This window comes from Pteropus alecto, unplaced genomic scaffold (genome assembly GCF_000325575.1).
Source record: "Pteropus alecto unplaced genomic scaffold, ASM32557v1 scaffold7, whole genome shotgun sequence".
Lineage (NCBI taxonomy): Eukaryota > Metazoa > Chordata > Mammalia > Chiroptera > Pteropodidae > Pteropus > Pteropus alecto.
In genome coordinates, this window is record NW_006494614.1 from 47,016,166 (window position 1) to 47,041,608 (window position 25,443).

The 25,443-nt window shown below is 50.5% G+C and overlaps 1 protein-coding gene across 1 annotated transcript in view; it reads left to right on the plus strand.

The window, feature by feature from the left end:
* DGAT2 (diacylglycerol O-acyltransferase 2) overlaps window positions 1-25,310 on the plus strand; it is a 32,583-nt gene extending 7,273 nt beyond the window's left edge. Inside the window, exons 2-9 of the mRNA XM_015600226.2 lie at window positions 8,087-8,215; window positions 13,302-13,409; window positions 13,830-13,900; window positions 15,395-15,399; window positions 19,881-20,080; window positions 20,688-20,862; window positions 22,216-22,418; window positions 24,094-25,310. Coding sequence (XP_015455712.1) covers window positions 8,087-8,215; window positions 13,302-13,409; window positions 13,830-13,900; window positions 15,395-15,399; window positions 19,881-20,080; window positions 20,688-20,862; window positions 22,216-22,418; window positions 24,094-24,248 — 1,046 coding nt within the window. The 3' untranslated portion in view covers window positions 24,249-25,310. The remainder of the gene's footprint in view (window positions 1-8,086; window positions 8,216-13,301; window positions 13,410-13,829; window positions 13,901-15,394; window positions 15,400-19,880; window positions 20,081-20,687; window positions 20,863-22,215; window positions 22,419-24,093) is intronic.
* The last annotated feature ends 133 nt before the right edge of the window (window positions 25,311-25,443 follow it).

Below are 25,443 nucleotides of genomic sequence, written 5' to 3' on the forward strand. Positions count from 1 at the left end.
GGATTCCCTGGCCCTGACTTATCCTCTGTGTCTAATTATTCATAGCCCTGTTTCCTGTGGCTGTCATAGCTGGGTTAGGTAGCCCTGGGAAAGAGCTCAGCCTCCAGCAGGTGCCCAAGAAGCAGAGGAGAGGCAGGGTCTGGAAGCTCTCATCCTGGTGCAGCACCTGGCATATAAAGGGTACTTAGAAAGCATTTGTTGAATGAATGTTAATGTTTGGCTTCACCCTTCTCTCCCTTCCTCTGGAGCCTTCCATTTTTGCCCCTTTCTTTAACCCTCCAGCTGAAGGAGACCTTGCCCTCCTGAGTCCCCAGAAAGCTCCATTCGACCCTCTGTTATGGCCTAGGTCAGTCAGCCATGGACTGGGCTTATCTCTGTTCTTGTCCAGGCCCTGTTTGTTCATCTCAGTCTCCTCGAGCATCCAGTCATTCAGCAAACATTGACCGAGCACCTGCTCTGTGCCTGACCCTGTGCTGGGCACAGGGACCTAGATAAATAAGACATGATCCCTGCAAACAAATGCACGCTCCTTCCCATAATGAGAAAGGCTGAGTAGAGGGGTGTGGTGAGGTTAGAGGAAGGAAGTCTTCCCCCAGGAAGAGTCAGCTTGGACGGGTGAGGAAGATCTCCAAGGGGCCAGTGCCCAATGCCTGGCTGGTGCTGAACCACTAACCAGACTGGACTTATAAGTGACAGGACTCTACCTGGGGGAACTGCAAGCAGGGCCAAGAGTGTGAGGAGACTTCCTGGAGGGAAGGAGTGGCTGGCTGAACATGTGGTGAGATGAAGAGTGGGACAGCTTCGTGTGCAGGTTTTGCCAGAGCACAGCCTAGACTTGGGCTCTGAAATAACAGGTAAATCTCTCCAGAGCTATGATGGGTCGTTATCACAGGTGTGGACTCCCGCTGAAAGCTACCTTGGGGTGGGGGCTGGGGGGCGGAAGAGAGCTTGCCTCTGGCCTTGAAGATGTGGCATCTCTTTGGCACTTGTTTTAGCTTCCTGGACCTCCCTGGAGCTGAAAGGGTCAGCCAAGGGTTAGTATGTTCTTCCTCTGCTTCCAGGCAGACTTGTACTCAGCCCTTTGGAGTAGCTTGGGGCAATTTCCTCACCGTCCACTTGGCAGTTGGTGACTCGGTGGCATCTCTGAGGAGCCACTGAGTATCTTTCTGCTCTCTGACAGGCATGCCAGATACTGTTTCTTTTCCTTAAGTTCTTTAGATTCCTCACAACAATCTTGAATCATAACTAAAGGACACTGGGTCTCAGACAGGGGTAAAGACTTTCAAGGTCTCATCGCAGGTAAGAGGTCAGAGCCAGGATTTGAATCCCAAGTCTGCTGATGTCAACACTTCTACTCCGAGGCAGGGCAGCGGTTGTTATTACTATTAGGCAGGAGAGTACACCGAGGCTCACTTGATAATTACTGGCATTCTTGTAGGTCTTTACTTTTTATGTAGCTCTTGCCTATACATTATCTCATTTAATTCTCACAACAGTCTGGTGAGGTAGGTATTAGCTTCATTGTACAGATGAAGAAACTGAGGCTTGTGCAGGAAGTGACTCACAAATCTACGCTTCCGACAAGTTAGGGGCCAATTCTCCTGACGCTCGGCTTCCTGTCCTCCGCACCTTCCCGAGGTCGGCTGGCCCCCTCCCCAGATGCCAGTAGTGATGGTGGGTAGAAGAAGCATTGTGGGCCGTCAGAGTCATGACCTTTGTGCTCCTGCCTTCCTGTGGAGGCTGGCCATGCTCAGTGCCTCCTCTCCACAGGTCAGAGGGTCCTCTTACACTGCTCTCTAGCTTATTACTCTCAAATTATTTTTCTTCGTAGTTCTCATCACTGCCTGACACTACATCATACCTTTACGTATAAGTTCTTTATCTCTCCCTCAAAAAAATTTAAGGCCCCTGTGGCTAGTATAGTGCTTGCTACCTCCTAAGTGCTCCATGCTTCAAGTCTTATCTCTGTCCCTACCCACCTCCTCTGGAAGCCATTTTTGACTACTGTTGCCCTTTCTAGTTTCTCTATTCTCAGCTTTGTTTGGGGTAAACGTGAACCCCCATTCTTGGGTCATAGAACATTCACTTTGGGCCTGCCTCTTTTCAACTCCCTCCGATACTGTTCCAGCAGTTGCCCCCAACCACGGTGCCCACTTTCTTCCTCTTTGCCTCCCAGATCTTGCCCTCAGAGCCCTGCCGAGGCCTCATCGCCTCTGTGGAGCTTCCCCTATCACTACCCTCTCTCTGCTCCCTCTTCTCATAACACACAACTTTGTGTTTGCCCATTATTAACACCCCTTCCCTCTCTGGCCCATGGTAGAAACAATGACAGTAGCTACCACTTAATCACCTATCATGAGTTTTCTTCATTTCGTCCTCCCGAAAACCTGTGAGGTGGGATTATTGTCCTCATTTGACAAATGAGAAAACTGAAGCTAAGAGAGCCTAAGCAACTTGCCCAAGATCACAGAGCTATGCAGGACCAGAGCTGGCCCAGGGCCCTTTTTCAGATTATGAGAATTAGAGGTCAGACCCTGCCCCCTCAGGCTTATGTGAGAGGAAACCTTGGTTTTATCAGCTCTGGGTGTGCCTCCCTGGTCACTGTGCTATCAGATGTTGGCAAGGAGGTTTTCAGACACACAGACACCCCTCTTCCAAGGTGGGCCTATGAAGAAGGGTGTTTGGCCCTACTGCCATGGGCAGCTCTGGCTTAGCCCTTGCAGAAGGGGCTCAGCTTATGGGAACATGTGTTGAGGGGGGATGGCGGAGACGGGGGTTCACATTCCTTTCGTAGCCAGTCTACAGGAGAATGCTCCCTCTAGACTTGGGGCATGGAGTAGGGCAAAGCATGCAGTCCTCCCTCAGCCGGGGGCGTGTCCCTGAAGTGTGGACTGGCTTGGTTAGTGGGGACCAGCCCTCAACAGCGTGGCATTTAGAAAATGAGGGACTCGGAGCTCAAATACCTGCCTTGAGTCCAGGTTCCCCTACACTCTGACTTCAAGGAGGTGATTTAACATATTTTGGCTTCATCTCACCTCGATTTCCTTCTATGTGAAATGGTGTTGCCCATCCCTGCCTTGTCTACCTTTTTGGGGAGAGCTGTGGACAGCGAAGCCCCATATAGACAAGAAGGAAGGCAATTCCTTTCTGGGTGTAAGAGAGCTGCTTTGGGCCCCTCTGGCAGCTCCACTCTCACCAAACCTAGGAGCAAGTGAGCCGTGTAAAATAAATGGTGCCTGGGAGCAGCTATATGAATTTGACTTTGGGAACCTTTTTTCATAAGACTAGTCAGCTCGCTCTATAGCTTGTCTTGTCTCGTCTCCCTCCATGAAAAAAAGGATAGGGGTTCTGTTCCCATCACAGGTGGGAAAACTCATGCTGAAGGAGGGTAAGAGACTCACTTTCCCCACCCCATCTTCAGGATCCTCAGTGATGGGGTTGGGGACCTTCCTGTCAGGCAGCTCAGTTTAACTTGAGCATCTAGGCCTTCAACTGCCTCTGAGGCCTATGGATTTGCTTATTCATGTAGTGAACAGGCTTTCTTTCACATGCCTTGTGTAGGCTCTGAGCACACAGATGAATCAGGTGCCAGCCCTAGTGTCCAAGAGACGCTGGCAGTGGAGAGTGGCCAAGTAAATAGATACTGGCTGCTGTGGGACTGATGCTGAGAGGGTGCACAGATAGTGCCATGTGCCAAGGGAGGGTGAGTAAGGAGTGCCAAAGAAACAGATTAGAGTTGGGACTTGGCTAGATGCTGAGGCTTCTTGCTGGCCCCTCCCAGGACCTGAAAACAGGCTGGTTGTGAAGGTGGTGGCAGTGGTGGCATCTGATTGCAGTATTGGCATCCAACCAGCTTTTACTGGACCCCTTCTAGCCACAGCCAAGGCAGAGGAGGTGCCGACAGCTGAGTGGTGAGGGCTGGTGGTGGCCTAGGGGTACCCAACTGAACCCTCACTTCCCATCTGCCAGGCAGCTGTGCCAGGGCTGTTGCAATGTGGCAAGGCTCTAAGTGGTGTCCTCAGGAGGGTGGACACCAGAGTCCAAGCAGTCGAAGAGATCATAGAGTTCATCCTCCCTACCCCCATTTTATAGATGGGGAAACTGAAGCCCAGAGAGATCAAGGGACTTAGAGGTAATGCAGGACATGGTGGCAGAGCTGGGACTGGAACCCCAAGGCCTGCTGCCACTTAGACTCCTGCTACACAAGACACCTGCTTCTGGCTTGCTCCTCTGATGGAAAATAGGTCATTCATTTCCCCCCATCCCTTCCCAACCTTCCCCCACTTTGTCATGGGGAGATGAGAGAAGGAACTTGGGGGACCTGCGGCATAGAGATAGAATGCCGGCCTGGATGTTAAGGCTGATTTGAGCCCAACTCTGGCACCCTCTGACCAAATGTCCTTGGCTATGTCACTTCCCTGAGCTATTTTTATCACCATCAGAATGGGAGTGATGATGCCAAACTCACAGGCCTGATGAGGAGTCAGAGAACCTGTGGAAGTGCTATGGAAGCCCCCGAAGCTTCATGGACCATGTGGGCACATATCTGTCACCCAACCCTACAGGGAGAGAGCCCGGGGGCCTGAGAAACAGCCAGAGCAGAGACCTTCTCTTCCTCTCACTTAGCAAACCTTACTGAGTATTCACTCTGGGCCAGGCCCTGGCAGGACACTAAGAACACAGATGTGGCTCAGAGCCAGGCCTGGCCTTTGGACGGATTCCAGGATGATGGGAGGAAGGACTTGTAACCAGTAGTGAGTACAAGGTGCGGGGCTGTGGGAGCCCAGAGGGAGGACTCCATTTCTCTCTTATTTCTCCGTACTTCTGGCCTCTCCTGACTTCATCTTTAGGAAGGTTCTCTCCATGGCAGGGGGCGGTGGTGGGGGGCTGGTGATCTGATGGTAAAATGGGCCCTGACAATTCCAGGCTTGTATAGGTCTTAGAGTTTATAATCCCAGAGAAGGAAAGACAACCTCTCTCCAAAGGCTTGCCCTGTCTGGGTTTTGAAAGAGAACTGCCTTATCCCATTATCAGGGGTTCATCAGGTAGGCAAGGTGAGGAGGGGCTTCCTAGGCAGAATAGCAATGACTCAATATTTCTTAGGTCTGTATGGGGCTTCCACGGGGCTGGGGTTCAGCGTCATGGACAGGCCAGCTCCTGGGGTTGGGCTCTGTGGTCAGCCAGGTTGGAATCGTCTGGCCAAGAGGCAACTGAGCGGGCCCCGGCCTGAGGAGTGTGGAGTGGTAGCTCGTTCCTGGCCTCCCTCTCTAGGCAACCACTCACTGATTCCCACAGGGACATCTGACACTCCTCAGTGGACTTGCACATTTCCCACTTTGTTGCAGAGCCAGCTATGGGCTGTAGTTGAGACAAAGCCGGTTGAAAACAGACTGGGTAGCATGGGAAAAGCCTGGCTCTGTCCAACTTGCTGTGGGGCTTGTGCAGGTCCCTCAGGCCCTCTTCCTATCTGGGTGAGGGCTGGACAAGATGGTCTGCAGCTCCTGCATTCTGCCCTTGTCTAACTGTGAGAGACTTCTAATAAGCTTAGCAGACCCAGGTTTTTTCGGTTGTTTCAATGGGGGATACGTCGCCAACATGGAATTCCTATATGCCCCACTTCCCTCCAAGCAGGAGAGCTCACGTAGTGGTAATAAGAACAACCGGTTGGTTGGCCCTGACCCAAAGGCAGAGGCTGGACCCAGAGCCCTTTCCTTAAGCATTCATCAAGATGTTGGCCTCAGGTCTTGTTTGCAGTAGGCAGTGGTCAAATGAAACAATGTCTGATGTCCTTCCCCCCATTGGCTTTCTTTCCCTGCCCAGGAGAAGGTAGAGGCGCCCAGCTTCTCCCTCTGCCCCTGCCCCCCACCCCAGACTTGCCCTACCTGAGACTTTGGACTGAGGAACTTGTGAAAATGCAGATTTCGATTCAGTAGATCCACTCTGGGGCCCCACATCCTGTACTTCAAAACAGCTCCCAGACCACACTTTGAGTAGAAAGATGCTGGATGGAGTCCATTCTATCTTTTCTTCACCCAGGGCACTGGCCTGTTCTGGACCCAGAACAGGGACTTGCCTACCCCTAAGCCTAATCTTAGCTGCCATGGCCCCTGCTTCACCTCATCTGGCATAGCTCAGGAGGCAGAGCCAGCTGCTAGGGATGACTTAGGAGGCTAGCCCTTGGAGCAAGAGTTCAGGCCTATGCTTGGGCCTCACTTCCCTCCCCATTTACCTCCCCAGGCTTCTGCCCATTTCTTAACAGGTTTACCAGGGCCTGGTTTACCAGGCCCTGAGCGTACCCTATCCTTGGACTTGACTGTGTCTTATGAGCACTTGGTACTTGCTATGAGAGGAAAGATGATGACCTGAGCAGAGGGAAGGAATCCTGGGTTCCAGCCCTGGCTCTACTGCTTGGGTTACCCTGCACGAGTCAGTGAATTTCAGAGTCTCCCTGATGGTCCCATTGGACTATTCTAGATGACCTCAGAGGGCCATTAGTCTCCAAGATGGGTTGTTAGGAAAGTGTGGTGATGGGAAGGGCCTGTGACAGTAGGATTTTTATATGGAGGGTGAAGGAACATTTATGTGCCAAACCTCTAGAATGCCTCTGTGGCCCAGCCTTTTTATTTATTATTTTGCCACCTCCGGTCCAGTTTACCTGTGGAGTATTAGATGCTTCTGAGCACCCAATTTGTGTGTTACACCCAATTTGTGTAACATTCCCTGAGGACATGTTAGGGGGCCCTGGTGGTATTGTCTGGGGTCACACAGTGAGTGGAACCAAAGTTTGAACTAAAGTCTGACTCTTCTGCTGCATCAAGCCCCCTCCCTCTGATCCATTAGACCAGGTAAAGGGGACAGGACTGGTATGCCTACCTTGAGGCCTGATGTTATCTGTGTACCTCCTAAAAGTCAAAGTAATTGTTGACTTTCAGGTGATGAGTATTATGTTCCTTTCTAAACTCGCTGTGACCTTGTTGTTCTACAGATTTTGAAGAAATGCAAAGGCTTGAGTGTAAGCCCCTAAACCGTCTCCCTCCCGCTCCCAGCAGTAGGCCAGGGTGAAAGGTCCTGAGACCCTCAAGGACAAGATTATGACTTAGTGTGAAGGAATGTTTGACCAGCACACAGTAGACAGTGAAGTTGTGCTGAGCACAGGGCATGCAGCTGGGGCTCAGCAGACATTTGAAATAGCCCACTCCTTTGGTCCAGCTGGCGGAAGGAATGCATTAGGAGCCTTGCCCATGCTCTTCCCCAGTGTTGCCTCTCCCGCAATGACCAGGCTTTCTGGTCACACTGCCCATCAGCCACTGGAGTCTGGAGTGTCATCCTGGGGACACAGCCACAGAGTCAATTAAGTGGGCATATCTTATTCTAACTTCCAGGCTTGGCACTTGCTTGGTAGCAAGCATAATTGCAGCCCTCAGTGTCCAAGGCTGCCTTAAGCTCACTGGCCACTGGGTGCTTTGCGGAAGTGAAGGCTCTGGCCTAATTATTCTCTGGGCTCCAAGCTTTGGGCACTAAGGTGAAGCTGAGAGTGCTGGTGGTCATGATATCGGTGGTGCTGGGGGTTGGGGCAAGAGGCCTCAGCTCCAGGAGAAAGGGTATCAGTCTTGGGGATAAGGGGAGCGGGGTGGCAGGGATTGGGCGTGCTCAAAGTACAGTTGGAGAAAAAAACATTACAAACTGGATGTTGAACCTATGTCCTTGGCCTCACAGAAACAGATAGCACAGATCAAATATTTGTCCTGGATCCAGATAAAAGAAAAGGACAAGAGTTTGAGGTGGAGGGAGAGACTGGGAAATTATGGATAGCCTCCCCCTAGCCTCTTTAGAGACCTCCAAAGTGAGGGTCTCTAAAATGACCCTCTGAGGGGACATCATTCCAATTGGGTATATATAGAAACTGGAGCACAGGGAGGCCCAGAATTATAAAGCTACTGGGTGGCAGAGCTAGGATTTGAACCCAGGCCTGCTGATTTGTGACCCATGCTCTTCTCACATCTAGGAAGGTGCCTAAGGGCAGTGTTGGGGACTCTGAGGTTGGAGGGAACTGTGGCAGCCAGCTGACATCTTTCCTCTGTTATAGGCACTGGCTCCAGCATCCTCTCTGCCCTCCAGGACCTCTTCTCTATCACTTGGCTGAATAGATCCAAGGTGGAAAAGCAGCTACAGATCATCTCAGTGCTTCAGTGGGTCCTGTCCTTCCTTGTGCTGGGTAAGCCAGGGCTTAGGGGGTGAGGGCAGGTGGAGGCCATCTCCCAACAGAGGTTAGGACAGGAGCTCTGCTCTTCAAGGGTGAGGGGTAAGAGCATCCTCCCACTTTCCACCTTTTGGGTCCCCGATCAAGTACTCTACCCCTAATCATGTGTGAGGATTTAGTGAGATTCGGTGGGAGGTGGTGGTATGGTTCCCATTTTATAGATGGGAAACCCAGGTCTCAGAGAAGGTAAGTTACTTGTCCAAAGTCACACAGATTTGAATTCAGATCTATAGGACCCCAAAGCCTGTGCTTTTCCCACGTGCCCTGCCCACCAATAAACATTTCCAGCAGGTATATTACTTTGTCTTAAGGTACTATGGTTTTCGGTTTGAGTCTTAACTCTACCACAAACAAACTCTGTTCCCTTACCCAGGTTCCTTGATCTGTCTGAAAGTTAGTTTCCTCATTTCAAATGGGAGGAACATATTGCCTACTTCACATGGCTTTTGTGGGGATAAGGAATGAGAGCAGGTGGCACAGAGACTGGTTGTGGTGGGTTCTCACACACCCCGTGAACAGTCCCCAGCTGCTTTCCACAGCCAGCTCGTCTAATGCGTGCTTCCTCCCCTCTCAACACCTCCCACGTGAGTGCTTTGGTTGCTGCTTCTGCAGGTCCAGGTTGGTGCCCTCATTCCCTAGATTGCCGTCCAGACCAGGCTCAGGACATTGTGGGTTATGTGGGAGGAGGAAAGGATCCACGGGGCCAGCAGCCTCTTGTCTTCCCCAGGCCCCTGTGTCCCCAGCATAATAAGTGGCTTCCCCAGCACATCAGGGCAGACAAACCTGCTGCAGAGCAGCATAGAGTACATTCCAGTGTCTGTGGGCAAGTCCCTCTTGGTGGCCCAGTCTCAAAACTGTCCAGGCCGATTGGAATTATCAAGAGTTACCTTGTTAGTGCTGAGCAAGCATCCTTCCAGTGGGCATGGGGGCCTCTGAGCCTACATTTCCGGGCAGCTCTGTGCTGCCTTTCCTGCCCTTTGCAGGGCACAGGGGTGGTACATAGGTGCTATTTATCAAGTCCCCATAGTGTACCAGGCACTTGCCATGTCTTGACTTCACACTTTGCAGGTGAGGAAATGGAAACTCATGGAGGTTCAGTGAGGCTGTGAAGCCCATTAAGTCCAGAGCTGGGATCTGGGTGGAGACCAGAGCTCCCACCAGGGTGCCCACCTTAACAGGGAGCGCAGAATTGTTGGACTTGCTCTGAAACGGCCAGTCTTCAGCTTTGGGCCCAAAAGTAATACAGCTCAAAGTAATATATGAGAGTATGTGCACATTTTTCTGGGGTCAAAGGCAGTTGCTGACCTTTTCTTACAAGGACATATGGCCTCAGAAAGATAAAAAACACTGGTTTCGGCAATAGGGCAAATTAAATTGGCTCCGTCAGGGCTCAAACCCCAAACTCAGCCTGCATTTGGCCACTTATTAGAATCCTGGAGTAGAGAGCGCAGTATAACCCAGATTACTCCATTTTCAGGTGGGAAGCAGAGGCCCAGTGGGACAGAGCTCATTCAGAATCACATGAGAAGGAACTAGTAGCACCAAGAAAAGACCCTGTAGACTTCAGCCTCCCAGACTCCTGCCTTGTCTGTGGCACCAGCTCCCTTAGTCCCCATTTGCACCAAGAAGCCACTACTATCCTTGTCTGAGTGGGTCAGAGCTTGGTTGATGGGGAGTTGAGCAGCGGGTGAAACCCCAGCCCATGCAGCACACAATAGGCTGTGGCCCTGAGCTGTAGGTTAACAAGCCCAACCACAGCCCAGAAACTGGCCAAGCATCTTCCCAACACCCTTGTGTAGGTGGGAGCCAAGCCCTGTAAGAACAGCAGGTCTGTTGAGTTGCTGCTAATTATTACCCTGAGCAGCCCAGCCACTCCCTCCTGCTGCCACCCACACCTGCTGGCAGAGGCTCCCCTGCAAAGGCTGCTGTGGCCCCATCAGCTTCCTTCTGGAACAGAGTGACTCTTCACTACGTTTTTACCATGGACCCCTCTGGCATCCTGATAAAGGCTATAAACCTTTCTCAGTGTTTTTAAGTATGTAATACAAAGTACATCGGACTTCAAAAGTCCAATACTGAAATGATACTGAAATATAAATATGCACACATTAAAAAATCAATTTAGACATATAGTAACACATGCGCTTTTTATTATTATAGCAAATAAAAAGACCTAGCAGCAGGCATAATCATTACTATAATTCTTAAGTAGTAATGATAATAAATGATTTTCCGAGATATCTGCAATAGCTATAAACATGATATGAAAACACCTCTATTTTCTATTGGTGTCACTGTCAATAGCACTGCTAATATTATTGTGGTCTGTTACATTCATAAATGAAGGAAGTACTAAATATCCGTAAGAGATGGGTAAAAATTAAGATGTCATTTTTTTTCCCCATCCAAGTCCATGGATTTTTGATTAGACACTTAACTGTGTGTTAAGTCCTCTTCACGCATCATCTCATGTAATCTTCCCAACACCCTGTAAGGAGATTGAAGGTCAGGGATGGGCTGTGGCTAGTGATTGGCAGGGCCAGGGCTTCACGGAAGAGCATGTTCTTGCTCTTCACAGGGCTTCTGCTGCCTCTCTGCCACTGAGCAGCCACAGGCTGCCCTGCTCACAGGCCCTAAGGACCAGAGTTTTGAATCACAAACTTTACCATGATGTGTGGGGAGGGGGTGATTGTGCAGATGGTCCTGAGCCTTCCACATGTGGAACCATTGGGGCTTTTAAGTAGTTGTTCACATCTCATGGACCCTGTGGTGCTGGTTCCTGTGCAGCCCCACAACCTAAGAGGGTGGAGCAGGGAGCCCATTGTTCAGAGGACTGGAATTAGGCTCTGAGAAAGGAAGTTTGTTTGGTAGATTTAGTTCACTTTTGCTCGATAAACCTTTGCTGTGTTGGTTGCTGGGGCTGGAGAGGTTAATCTGACCCAGTTCTGGCTCCCAAGGTGCTCAGGAGCTGAAGGACTACCTGCCAGAAAGAGTCTAATGGGAGAGGCAGATAATGACGAGACATGCTGAGTTCTGCAAGAGAGAGGCTGTGAACATACAGGAGTTAGGGAGAGTGGGCACCCCAGGCTGAGAAGGTCTGGAACTGGAACGCAGTCTTCGGACTCTGTCCGTTGTCTTTTCCTCAATCCAGGCTGCCTTAGCACCAGAGAGAAGATAGTAGATAGTAGGTAGGGATTCCTACCTTCCCAGAAAGCCCAAACATGTAGGCAGTGGGCCTGGGGTTCAGCTGCTCTGGTTCTTCTACTTCTCGGGAGAGTTAGTAGTTTGATGGCAGCTAAGTTTCTAGGCTGCTCAGACCCTCACCTGAACTTCACAGGCCCTCTCAGGTCTACCTAGAGCATCTACCTGGCTTCTGAAGGAACTTGGATACCTGTGGAATCTAGGGAGCTAAAATGTCCCTTTCCAGGCCTGAGAAAAGAGACCAGAGGCAAACTCCTCAACAATGCGAGTGACTTTGTAAGTGGCTTTAACTTAGACATAGCCATTCACCAAGTCACCTCAAGCACTTCACAGTTTGCCTTTAACAGAGTTTGGTAGGCTACAAGTGTTTCCCTGGAGACTCATCTTCCCTGTCTGTGATGTCACACTCACTCTTAAGCTGGTCCTGAAAAACTGGATGCCTGGTCATTCTATGTTTACTACCCTTCCTCAGATAGTTGTAGGATTTCACCTACCTTGGGGAGAGCCTAGGTCAGGAGTCTAGAACAGGACTGGATTGTAGATGACAAGGGACTGCCATTCTCCTGCCCTTAGACTCATGGAGAGTCTATGCTGGCCCTCCCCTTTCCCTCAGGAAACCAGAGGAGGCTCAGCATGGTAGGAGGAAGAGAACATGGAATCAGAGCTAGGCAGAGCTCTAGAGTACCCCTGACCGGCACAGTGCCCAACAGAGAGTGGACATACAGCAAGGGTTGGCTTCCCTCCTTGGGCAGTGGAGAGGGTACTGGATGGAGGCCACACTTCTACCAAGCATGAGTACCTGCTGCCCCCAGCCCTGTGCTGAGTGCCAGGCGGCAAAAGAGACATGTGCACCCCCTCACCCCCCAGTGTGGAAAATTCGAAGGTGAGAGATCCATGTGAGAGGAGAGTATCATATTGGAGAATAGTTCTTGGAGAGATGATATCTCAGCTATGCCTTGAAGGCTAGGGAAAAATTGGAAAGATAGAAGCCCTGATGAGGGCATTTAGGGACGAGCCATGAGGCAAACCAGGCCTGGCATGGACCTTTCTCCCTCTCTGTGCCATGTTATTCAGCCTTATGGCCAACAGGCCCAGAACAAAAGTGACTACATGAAAGCTGGCCCCAGGGAGGCTTCTGAGTGTCCTGCTCATGGGCTCTGGGCTTTTGCTTGGGACTACCTGGCACTTTGTCATGTTGGAAGCAGCCAGTCCTCTTCCTGGGGCAGGACCCCTCTCACGGGTCTGTCCTGTGATAGTCAGGGGCTTCTAATTTTGGTGAATTTCTAAAGCCTCGTACAGATTATGGTTTGAATCCTGGCTCTGCCACTAGCCTGCTGGCTGACCCTGGGCAAGTTACTCTCTCCTAGAGCCTCAGTGTTCTCATCTCTAAAATGGTGTAAAAGTCACCCAACATCAGGTTTAAGACAGTGGCTCAGCCTATGTCGTGGGACGTGGAGGTACTTGGTAGGCCTCTCCCCTTGTTTGTGGTAACTGTGCTGGGCACTGAGGTGGAGAGAACATGCAAGGAGGGGGCAGGAAGAACGGCTCTAAGGCAAGCTTCACAAGAAGCTGAAGTCCACCTTCACTGTTCCTATTGCCCAGACAACATGGAGCCCATGGCCATTTGATGCCAAGACAGTCCATCAGAGTCTAAGAGACAAGACTCATGTCCCCATGAGCTTGCTCCTCCCCAGGCTGTGCCAATGGCCCCAGCTGTGCCTAGCTTAGTGCCACAATAAAGGCTCACTCAGTCCCTTGGCGAGCCCTCAACCAGAGAGGAGAGTAAGGCCCACCCAGGGGAGGACAGAGCCTGACCTGTGGCCATCTGCCTGCCTTCCAGGAGTGGCCTGCAGCGTCATCCTCATGTACACATTCTGCACCGATTGCTGGCTCATCGCTGTGCTCTACTTTACCTGGCTGGTGTTTGACTGGAACACGCCCAAAAAAGGTAAGGGCATGGGTTTCCTTGCCTCACCCCTGCACCCTCAGAACCCTCCCTCCTGCACAAGCTGAGGTTCCTCATTGTGAGTGCTGCTCCTTTTTACTTAACACCTACTATGTGAAAAGCGTCGGGCTAGGCTAGGGTATGGTTTTGGGTGTGTGTGGTGGGGAGGACACGGGGGTAGTAAAAGTGCCTCAAAGGGCACCATTCACTTCCTGTAGGAGCTTATGCTCAATCAAGGGTTTGCATAGCATGAGGGAACAAACAGGGAAAGGGAGGGGTCCAGTGGGAAAGGGAAAGGATACAGCACAGGGTGATAGTCACCTACCTCAGGGTTTTACCTTGGCTCTGTCATGTCTGCCTTGCTTGAATGTCACCCTCCTTCACTCCCACTCCTTCTCAACACTGTATTTTGTTCTCTGGAAGGTGGCAGGAGGTCACAGTGGGTTCGAAATTGGGCTGTCTGGCGCTACTTTCGAGACTACTTTCCCATCCAGGTAAAGACTTGCGGGTATTATCTTGAGAGGGTGGGGATGGATGGGAAATCTGAATTGAAGCCTTAACCTACCCATCCACAGTGCCCACATGTGCTGAGTTGAACCATGTGACATCTCCCACTATGATCATTTGTTCATACTCTACACCACTTAATGCAGGATTTGAGCAATTTTGCATACATAAAATGCCATACCAGGTAAAAAGAAAAATCAAGACTTGAGGGAAAAAAATACTAGTATTTCAGCCATAAGGGTCAACAAAGTTGTGGTAGTTGAGCTTCATCATTAGCTCTGAGCTTCCTGGCAGCCAGGGCAAAAGGGGAAAAGTGATTGTTGGTTCTCATTTGGAGAAAGGAAAACGCTTGCTAGTTCCTTGGGAAACAAGACTCGTTCTAGCATTTGGACCTAAAAGATGTTTCAGACGCTGAGATCCTGAGTGATACAATTAGCAGGTATAAGAGCAGATATTCCGGCCATCGCTTGTCTGCCTTTCAGTGAATGTGAAAGGCATAACTAAAAATGGAGTTGATTTATCAAGAGCAATGCTAAAGTATTCCATCGGCTTAAACCAAGGTTAGCACTAAACCAAGCATAACAATAGGTGTGAGGGGCCTCCTTTCCTTCTGAAGCTTTTACAGAAATATCACTTCTCTCAGACAATTATGGATGGGTTGCTGGGGGTCACGGCCATGAGAATGAGGACCCAGGAAATTTGATGTGTATTGAAAGAAGAGTGAGACCCTAGTTGCTGAAGGGCTTGGGGAAGGCTTCTAGAGTAGCTGCTCCTAGGACTGCATCCTAAAGATAAATAGCACTGAAGAGTCAGGGAAAACAATAAGAGCATAGGCACCTGAATTTGAGAAGAAGAAGCCTGTGGAATGCAGAGGGAGGATCTCCATTTACTGGGCTTTCTAGGAGCCAATACCTTTCTCCAAGGAGTCTCCTTTAACCCTTACAGCACCCTGTAGGGGATATTAACTTTATCCCCTTTTTAAAGAAGAGAAAGCTGAAGGTCAGAGTAACAAAGCTGACTGGGGTTAGTGAGGGGTAGAGCCAAGATTTCAATTGCTGTCTTTCCTCAAAGTCTGGGTTCTTCTCACTGTAGCACGCTGCCTCCTGTGCACTAGAGCCATGGGAAATAAGCTTGGGGAGACACTCAGGCTTCTCTTAGGCTTGGTGGACGGAGGCAGGAAAAGCCCAATATGGCTCTGGGTGAGGCACCGTATCTTTCAGGGTGCAGTCTCCCCATATGAAGCAAGTTTAGACGAGTTTGGTCTCTGAGTTTCCTTCCTGTTGCACCATTGGCTCCTCTGGGCCCCCCACACTGGTCTTCTGGTCTTCTGAGCCCGTCTTCTCTTAGGCCAACCTTTAGGTCCTGACAGGATAAATGGTGGCTTGGTCTGGCTCTCAGTCTCATCTCAGTCACCCTGCCTGTGGTCTGCAAGCTCGGTTGACAAGGCAGAGGAATCTGGGCCCTGATGCATATGGATGAAGCTGGTAGATTCTAGATAACTCTGGCAGAATCCTGAAGGTTTTCCCTGCAGGGGAAAGACCTGTCTGGCCAGCCCGCTCAGCACCTCAGCCCCGGCACACCCTAGCTGCTGAGGTAACCCAGCAAGAGAGAGTGGGGTCTGAAGAGTATAAAAATGTGCATGACACAGGGTGGTCTATGTATGCTGTTGTGAGTCAGTGACTGAGACATCCTGGCATGCTGCCTGAGGGAGGTGGTAACCGCACATTCCTTCACTGCACTTGGTGTTGTGGGGCAGCCCAAGGGCTAGCTCCCTTTGCCCACCTCAGCCCAAGCCCACTTCTCCCAGGATCCTCAGGGTCGGGGTTCCTGCTCCTCTTTTTCCCTGACCCCATCTCTCTGGCTGCAAGGAATTCAAGGATGTTATTGCTGGGAGGATGTTGCCTCATGGGACCCAACCCTCTCAATTTGGAGGTGAGGAAACACTCCCAAAGAGAGGCAAGGACTGGTCCACGTGTACAGCGAGTCCATGCCAGCATTAGTACTAGAATCTGGGCCCCAGGTTCTTTCCCACTGAATTCTTACTGCCTGTTTCTCTGTGAAAGATTCAGTCCCAGATGTCCTATTGGATTGAGCCTTGCTTCCTGAGTCTCCCTCTATTTGGCTGTTGTAGATCTGGGTTGAGTTCCTGCTCTTTGTCACTCCATTCATGGATCGACAATTGTTGCTTCCTGTGCAGTGCTAGGCATGAGGATACAGAAGGGTCAGCCTTAGTCCCTGCCCTCAGGTGGGCTCATCATCTTAACAGATCCTGCTAGACTTTGTCATTTTCTGCCCTTGAGACCATAGGCTCATTTTCTCAAGCTCAGTGAGCTTCATTAACCTTGTACAGAATGGAGCTGTTCATATGATCTACTGCGGCCCTCGCCTAAGGGGCCAGGCCTCAATGTGCAGGGTGGCCTGCCCCTTGGGAAACCTCCTCAAGGCCGATAGGCCCCTCCACCCAGAAGAGGGTGACTTGATGACTGTTGGTCAGAACTGGGACAGGCGAATGCCCTTCCCTGGTGATCTTTGCCTTTTTGAAAAAACAAAAACAGAATCCCATGTCCCTTATCACACCTCTGTTCTAAGAAGTCAGCTGGGAGTTGGAGCCACAAGACACATGTGAGCTGGCCCTGGGAAGGCCCCTGAGCACCAGGACCAAAGCCACGCTAGGTCTGAGACGGGCTGGGCTGTCGGAGCTCAGCCTGGGCTCTCTTCTTGCCTGCTGGTGACTTTAGCCAAGCTACTGCTTGGGGTCTCAAGCTTCTCTTCTGTGAGAGGGTTTGGCCTTGGTGACCTGGCATCAGGGCTGATACACTGTGAAGTTGTATATGACCCTCTTGTCTCACCCCCTTTTCCCAGCCTCTTGCCAATGGTCGTATGATGGTCTTTAGCTGTACCACCTACCCACACCTCTCCTCTCCTTTCTTAGTGGAGGCTCTTTGCTCTTTGCCACCAGAGCAGCTCAGCTGACCCAGAGAGCATCCCTTATCTCAGCAGAGATGAGGCTCATGTGTTAGCATAGCCACCAGGACTGCTGGCTACCTGGGAGAGGAGTGGATAGTGCCTGGGTCACTGATTCCTGAGAGAGAGGCAGGATCTTTGGAGAGGAGACTAGGAGAGACTCTCTGAGCTTAGGATCATCTATCTGTCTATCTGCCTAATTTCACATATGGGCCTACTGAGGCCCAAAGAGGAGGGACTATCCCAAGGTCACAAGACAAATCAATATCAGGACTGGTATAGGAACCAAGGCTGTCTTCTCTGGGGCCCAGGTTCTCACTCCTGCGTTCCTCTGCCACCGTGCCCTGCTGTGTGAGCTCAGGCAAATCTCTGCTCTTCTCTGGGTTCGAGTTTCCCTCTATATCGTTCCAGGGTGGCACAAGCCTATCTGAGCATCTTTCCTTCCCTGGAAGGCAGAGTGTGAGGAGTGACTTGCTGAGAATGTATTCCAGGCTTACATGAGCCAGCAGGCCTGGCCTGGCCACCACATTGGACAGAGACTTTGTTATGGGAGGCAGTCAGGGGACACAAGAGCAGACATGTCAACAGAGCCTTCATCAGCAGTGTCCTTCCTCTTCTCTCTAGGATGGACACTCTGTACAGTCCTAGGAGGAAGGTACTGTGACGCAAAGACAGATCAAAGCTGCATCAGATGACTGCATTCTTCTGGGTACTGCACCAGGGCCATTAACTTGTACTGTGCCCCCAAGGCACCTCATTTAATCAAATGTCCTATCAGACAGAGGCTTGGGGAAGAAGGAAATGATTTAAAGAGCCAGCTAGGGTTCCACCAGGTGACACATCTATAATTCAGGCCCCAGGAAAAGCACACCTGAGCGGCCTCATTAGAGGTAGAGGATGTTTCACTGTACCCTCTAGGAAAGCAGCAACTGCTTTCTCTAGGCCTCAGTTTTCCCCTTCTTATGAAAGGAATGGCATAGATGAGGGCTCTGCCAACCCATTCTGTACTTTGGGCTCCCAGGCCTGGCCACCAGCTCAGGAGCAGGTTTCTGGCGTGCTACTGGCTGCCTCTGCTTACCTCAGCACCTTCCTTCTTCGTGGAAACTGGCACAAGGTGCTTTTTCATTCTAGTTTACTGAGAGCTAACGTGGTGGGCAGACCTGCTCTTTAGGTAACAAAACGTCAGGACGACCTCTTTGCAAAGCTCATAAAGCTGGGCTCCCATTAGATCTCACTGCCCCCACCCCACAAATCATGGATTAAGTTGCTGCTTTTCTCCATTTATGTAGTGGACAGCTAAGAGTTGGTTGGGTTTTGAGCAGCTTTAATTTGCTTGCCAAAGGCAAAGTGGAATAAAGAGTAAGAATGCAATAGGGGTTAAAACTCAAGAGGTCTTGCTTACCCTTACACATATGGGCAGTTACAGAGCTGGCAATAGTGCCAGCCAATCTCGCTTCCATCTCCCCTCCAGCCTTCCTCACCTGAAGATTCAGATTTCAGTTTCCCAGAGGCCAGCCACCCTCCCTCTACCACCACCCCGCCCCCAATTGAGCACAGGTTGCTTCCCTCAGCCAGGAGGTTCCCAAATTTGGAGTCATGGAAAACCTAGGCTCTTGATATTCTGCCAATGACCAGTGTCTGCTTCCAGTTGGCACCATTGCATGGAAGTGGTCACTTTCATGCTCTGCAGGTAGCAGTGTCATCAGTGCCACCGCTCTAGAGAGGTAGGGCAGCCCATAGGACCAAAATGTTCATATCCTTTGACCCAGGAACTGTTTTTCTAAAAGTTTGTCTCAAGGAAATAATCAGACATGTGGGTAAAAATAAGATATTTATAGAAGCATAGAGAAATTCTGAGAGAAATTTTGGAAACTTTTTAAAGGTCCATCAGTTGGGATTTGATTATAGTTCCATTACATGTAGATAGCTGTGTGACAGAATAATACAGCCATAAGAAGACGTGTTACGGAGGAATTGTGATAAGGAAGAATAGATATCATATGCTTGGTAAGAAGTTATGTAAAAATGGTATCCACCACATGACTTCTATTTTGTAAGGTTTTTTTTTTTTTTTTTTTTTTTTTAAAGCATGTGTATATTATTTGAGTAGAAAAATGACTCAACATATCAGAGTAGTTTAGCTGGAGGATGACAGGTGCTTCTGTTCTTACTTTCCTATATTTTTCTAATCAGTCATTATTTTTCTAATCAGCAAACAAATATTTTATTTTCCAAACAAAATATCGATGCTCTCCACCCTTCTTCCTACCCTCCAACCCCACTGTGTTTGTTGTAGTGCTGGGTAGGTGCCTCCTGTTGCTCAAGGTTTAGGGAAACTTGGCACCACCCATCCCACCCTCCAAGCCACTGGCCTCAGGGCAGAGGGTGGGCCCCAGGGAAGCTGATCATTCTTTAGAGCATCCCAGGACAGCTTTGTTAATAGAACCACACGTCAGCTGCCCAGCGACCTCCCTGTCCCTAATGTGGCTGGCACAAGGTTTGTTGCTTGCCCTTGTCCTTCCTGCATCAAAGCCCGAGCTGAACCTGGCTGCCTAGAAGGAAGTTTCCATTCTGGCCAGCTCCACTGTTCCCTCTCTAGCCAGCCTAAGGGACTTGGACTTTATCCCAATGGGAGCTGGAGAGTGACAGGTGTTGCACTGAGTTTTAGAACAGTCACTCTGGCTGTGGTGAGGACGATGGTCCCAGAGGGAGGGAAGGCAGGAGTCTGGCAGAGTGCGAATAAGAGGACTTGGTGCGTTTGGCTGGAAAAATAGGAAGAATAAAAGAGAAAGTCTCCCCACTCCTCATTCCCAGAGACTCGCAGTCCAAATCATGACCACCGAGCACCAGGCACTGTGGCCCCAGTGATGAGAGTGAGGTCAGGTGTGGAGTCACTTTAGGCCCAGAGTGCCAGGGGGCATGGCACACCCAGTCTGTCCCCTACTTTCTGGGCATGCCCCAGTACCCATCACCTGGTCGGTTTCCTCTCACCTCGGGTTTTCCCAAGACACACAACCTGCTGACCACCAGGAACTACATCTTCGGATACCACCCCCATGGCATCATGGGCCTGGGTGCCTTCTGTAACTTCAGCACAGAGGCCACGGAAGTGAGCAAGAAGTTCCCTGGCATAAGGCCCTACCTGGCCACACTGGCTGGCAACTTTCGGATGCCAGTGCTGAGGGAGTACTTGATGTCTGGAGGTGAGAATCCACCTCTGCCTGTCCTTGCTGGGCTCCACTCTCAAGGCCTGATCCTCTCCACTGGGCAAGGTCACAGAGAGGCCAGGAAGTCAATACACCATGCTCCAGTGGCTGGTCCTTTGCTGAGAGATGCAGCCTGCCACAGGCACAGTGGGTCAGGGTTGAACAGGAGAGCTGTTCATACGGTCTTCAGGATTCAACTCGGATAACAGCTTTCCTAGGAAGCCTTCTCTGACTCCTTTTCTTGGCTCCCCAGTGCCTGTGCCGCCCTCTGCACAATCTGATTTTTATCCATGGCTGCCTGTAACCCCCTACCAGCTTGATTCACTGGACTTCCCAACACCTGGCACCAGCCTGGCAGAATTAAAACCTCAGGGAATGTTTGCCAAATGAATGAGTTCCCTAAACAACCTTGTATTGTCCCAATTTTACAGATAAGTAATCCAAGGCTCAGAAAAAGAATAACTTACTCAGGGCCATGCAACTTCTAAGTGGCTGGGTTAGGTGTGGGGCCCAAGTCCAAGGCTCTTTCTTTTTATCTGTGGGCAGTGGGTAGTGTAGTGCTTCTGTGAGTGGCCCTGACTGTGTGCCTCTCCCCACCCCCAAGGCATCTGTCCTGTGAACCGGGACACCATAGACTACTTGCTTTCGAAGAATGGGAGTGGCAATGCCATCATCATCGTGGTTGGGGGCGCAGCCGAATCCCTTAGCTCCATGCCTGGCAAGAATGCAGTCACCCTGCGCAACCGCAAGGGCTTTGTGAAACTGGCCCTGCGTCATGGGTAAGAGCCTCCTGACACACACACGCACACAATGCATATACTTGTGCACATGTACGTACACATATATCCCTCCGAAGCTTTGCTTTGCCCAGGGCAGCAACTCCTTGGCTCCTGGGGGCATGGCCTAGACCCCAGGAAGGCACAGAAGAGAGTTCACCATCCTGTGTGGGAGGAGAGGTTAGAGCCCAGACGTTCAGGCCAAGTTGTTCAAGTATAGCCTGGGTGTCTGGGTGGGGCACAAATGGAGCCTGTGTCCCCGGGCCCTTGCCAGTGGGCTGAGAAGCCAGGCTCATATGCAGGATTATGCCTTGGGTCCAAAATATATCATGCTGCTAGGAGAGCAAGAGGCCAGGAAAGAGGATAGCATGGCTGGAAATATCAAGGAAGGCTTCCTGAAGGAGTGACACTGAGGATAGGCAGAGAGGAGCTGGGCAGCTTGGATTTCCATGACCTTTTCTAGAAGACCAGAGGCACATTCTGTGTGGCCACTTGTTCAGCACATTTCATTTGACAAAGCACATTCACTTCTAAGTCCCCTTTGATTCCACAGCAATCTCGTAGGGGATGACATCCCCATTTTCCATTTGAGAAAACTGAGTAATGCTAAGTGATCCAGTTAGGGCCGTACTGTAAAATTCAGAGCCAAGCTCTTTGGACTCCAGGTCCACTGTTTCCCTGCTCCCTCCACCCCACCATAACTGGGCTCTGGGTGACCCCAGGAGGAGGGTCCTGAGATGTCCAACCTCCACCGGAGATGTAGCTGGGTGTGAATGTAGCCTGCTGTCAATCATGAGCTGGGGATGATACTAACCACCTAGGCCCCACCCAGCCTTCCTCTGTCTCCTTAGGACATTACCTCAGACCTCAGAGGAGGCTGCTCTTCTGGGTCCACTCCTGTGCCAGGCACTAGGGACACAATCAGATCAGACCCAGTCCCTGCATTCAGGGCAGGGGGAAGTGGGGAGGAACAGACAGTGACAACACAGCATGCTGAGAACTGTGACACAGAACCAGGAGAGGCCTAGGTTGGGCCTGGGACACGGAGAACTTCTCAGGAGTGGCAGGCCCTGAAGGATAAGAAAGAACAGGCATTTTAGAGCAGGGCTCTCCACCTTCCCTTTGCCTAGTTGTCTCAAAGCCCTGACATGCTCTCCAGTCACTAATGGGGACAGAGGGGGAGGGCCTGTCCGAACCTGGTAGTGAGGGGACACATGGTTTGGGATCCCCTGGGTGATTCTGGCACAGCCCTGGGGGAAGAGAGTTTGGCTAGCATCCAAAGCCTCTAGAGCCGACAGAAGGAACCGAAGCCCGTGATTGGGGTGTGACAGACCCTGGATTCTCTCTTTCTTGCAGAGCTGACCTGGTTCCCACTTACTCCTTTGGGGAGAATGAGGTCTACAAGCAGATAATCTTTGAGGAGGGCTCCTGGGGCCGATGGGTCCAGAAGAAGTTCCAGAAGTACATTGGCTTCGCCCCATGTATCTTTCATGGCCGAGGCTTCTTCTCCTCTGACACCTGGGGGCTGGTGCCCTACTCCAAGCCTATCACCACTGTCGGTGAGCCCCCCTGCCTGTATACCCTGAACTTGAGGTGCCACACTGCTAGTTAGTGATAGAGTTAGGATTCATATCCAGGCCATCGGCTCTGATGTCCATGCTCTAAACTATGAAGACATGTTGGGTGCTGCCATGTGGGAATGATTAGTGGGAGGTGAGTGTGGGAAGATGGAGAATATTTCTACCACTGTGAGCCAAGCTGTGCAAGTAAGAAAGCAAGACCCAGCAGTTCTGTGTTTTCAGAACCCAGGAGTCTTATCAGGAAAGACCTTTTTACAGCAAAGACCAATAGGGGGTGTGAGAGGGATGTGCAAGGTGCTCTGGGGGTCATAGTGGACCCCAGGGAGGAGGTGACTTTTACACTGTTAGCTGAATAGGAATTGTCCAGCAAAAGAGGTGAGGGGAGAGAGTTTTGTCAGAAACAAAAGCCTAAGTAAAGTTCACGGAGTAAGATTGTATAGATTTTCGAGGAGCAGAAATAAAAAAAATCGACATGACTGGAGCATAGTCCTGTGAGAAGTGTAGCAAAAAACTGGCTGCATTTGGCCCTCAGCTGTATTGTTTTGGGTTTATTTGGGGCCATTTAGAGGATTCCAAAGGATTACCTCTTGTAGATGGTGTGTGTGTGCGTGTGTATGTGTATTAATGGTTCACAAGCTAGAGCATGTGGGCCACAAACCATAGACGTTAGGGGCCAAAGCTCGCATAGATCTTTGAATTAATCAGGGCCAGGTGTTCTGCTTTGCACTTTAGACAGAGACTGACTTTTTGCATTTTCGGTCACATGACCAAGACTCATCCTTGACTCTTGTTATATATAAATTCCATACCCGGTTTGATCTCTGTGAGGCAGCAGGGACATTTCCATGCTCGGGGTGGCTGGACAGGGACAGGATCCTGTGGGCAATGTGAAGGAATTTGCTCTTCTCCTTCTACTTGAGGGTTTTGGGAAGGGGAGGTTTAGATTTGCATTTTAAAGTGACCCTTGGAGGTGCTGGATAGAAAATAAGTTAGAAGGGGCAAAAATGGAAGCCACAAGACCAGTCAGGAGGCTTTTGTGGTAGCTGGTGCCTTGGACCAAGGAAATGGAAGAGACTTGCAATGAACTTAGGGGAAATTTTAGAAATGTCTTTGAGAGGACTTCATGATGAATTGAGTATGGAGATGAAACAGGATTAGGAAATGAAACACAGAGGTATGAATGTTGGTCTCCTCCCTCTTCCGCCCTTATCACACTTCTCAAAGCATGTCTCGTTATTTCACAAAATCCTCAGCAAAGCCCCTGTGAGGAAGGTTCTCCATGTGATAGATGAGGAAACTAAGGCTCAGAGAGGTGAAGTGACTTGCCCAGAGCAGGGCAAAAGCGAAGCCATTCCCTGATCCCACAACTCTCGCAGGAGCTTCCAGCTGAGTGCAGTGGGTGCAGCCAGTCTTTATCCCACCTGCTGCTTAGTGGCTCTGTGGCCTTGGGCAGGTCCCTTCCCACCTCCCTGGGCCTCAGTCTTCTCATTTGTAAAAGGGACAACCTGAGATAGAGCACATTTGGCACTTGGTTGGCACGTAGCACAGGGTTGCTGCCATTGACATCATGGTGGACGCCCAGGGAGGGTGGGCCCAAGGGAGGGTGGGCCCAAATAGCATTGACTAACCAGAGGCTTCTGTCCCATTGCTGCAGTGGGTGAGCCCATCACCATCCCCAAGCTAGAGCACCCGACCCAGCAAGACATTGACCTGTACCACAGCATGTACATGGAGTCCCTGGTGAAGCTCTTCGACAAGCACAAGACCAAGTTCGGCCTCCCGGAGACCGAGGTCCTGGAGGTGAACTGAGCCAGCCCTCAGGCCAGCCGCTGGAGGAACCAGCTGCAAATCATTTTCTACCAAGTTCTCAACTGCTTTTTGTTCTGTAAATTTGGAAGCGTCATGGGTGTCTGTGGGTTATTTAAGAGAAATTATAATAATTTTGTTAAACCATTACAATGTTAGGTCTTTTTTAAGAAGGAAAAAGTGAGTATTTCAAGCTCTTTCGCTTCCAGTTTGTCCTGTTCTAGGTGGTGGCTAACACATATGGGTCTTTATGGTTTCTCAACCAACCCCTCTTCTTCCTTTCCCAAAACTGCAGAGAAAACTCAGTCCTGGTGAATTGGGGAAGAAGAACAGCCATTAGTGACTCAGATCAGTTAGAGTATTTATTTGTTCGTTGCCCCTGGAGGATGAGGGGCAGAAACTACTTCTAATACAAACACCTCTATTCCCAGCTACCTTGACTTGACAGCAGGACTAGTCCCTCTTGCCAAGGGGAAGACTCAAAGGACACAATTGTCACATTTTGAAGAGTGTAATGATGAGCATCTGGACTGTTCCAATTTGATTCTCCTTTCTGCCACTCCCCACACCTCCAGTCTTTCAAATCTGAGCCTGGACTGGCCTCCAAAGTGACAATGAGGGCGGTGATGACCCTGTGCTGGGGAACAGGGCTGTCCCAGATGTGCCATCTCATGGATTATCCAGCTGCCACATTCTGGTTGGAGTGACTGGTTTTCCTCAGGGGGCTGATGGCACGGCCCCAGCACTGACCTAGCCTTCATCTAGAAGGATTCCATACTTCCAGTGGCTTCGGTTTGCTTAACCACACCCCAAGTGTGGGCGTGAGGAAGGGGTCCCTCTTCCTGTTCACAGAGGGGCTTGACATTCTAAATAGCAGATTGGTTCCAGAACAGTCGGCCCCCAAACCCAAGCCTCATATATGTGTGCCTTTCTGAGAAGGTGAGGGCCAGAGAAGAAACCAAGCCCTTCCTATGTGTGTTCTGTTTTCTCTTGATGAGATCATTGTACCATGTCAGACTTTTGTATATTCTTAAACAAATAAATAAAAACAAGCATCCTCTATGAGTTCTTGCTGGGGATACATCTGCATCACTTGGGGAGATCATGGCCCCAGCCAGGCCGCCTGCCAAGCCCTCTCCCCCTTCCTCCTTTGGCCCATGTGACCCTGTATGGTATATTAGTTTTCTGTTGCTATGTA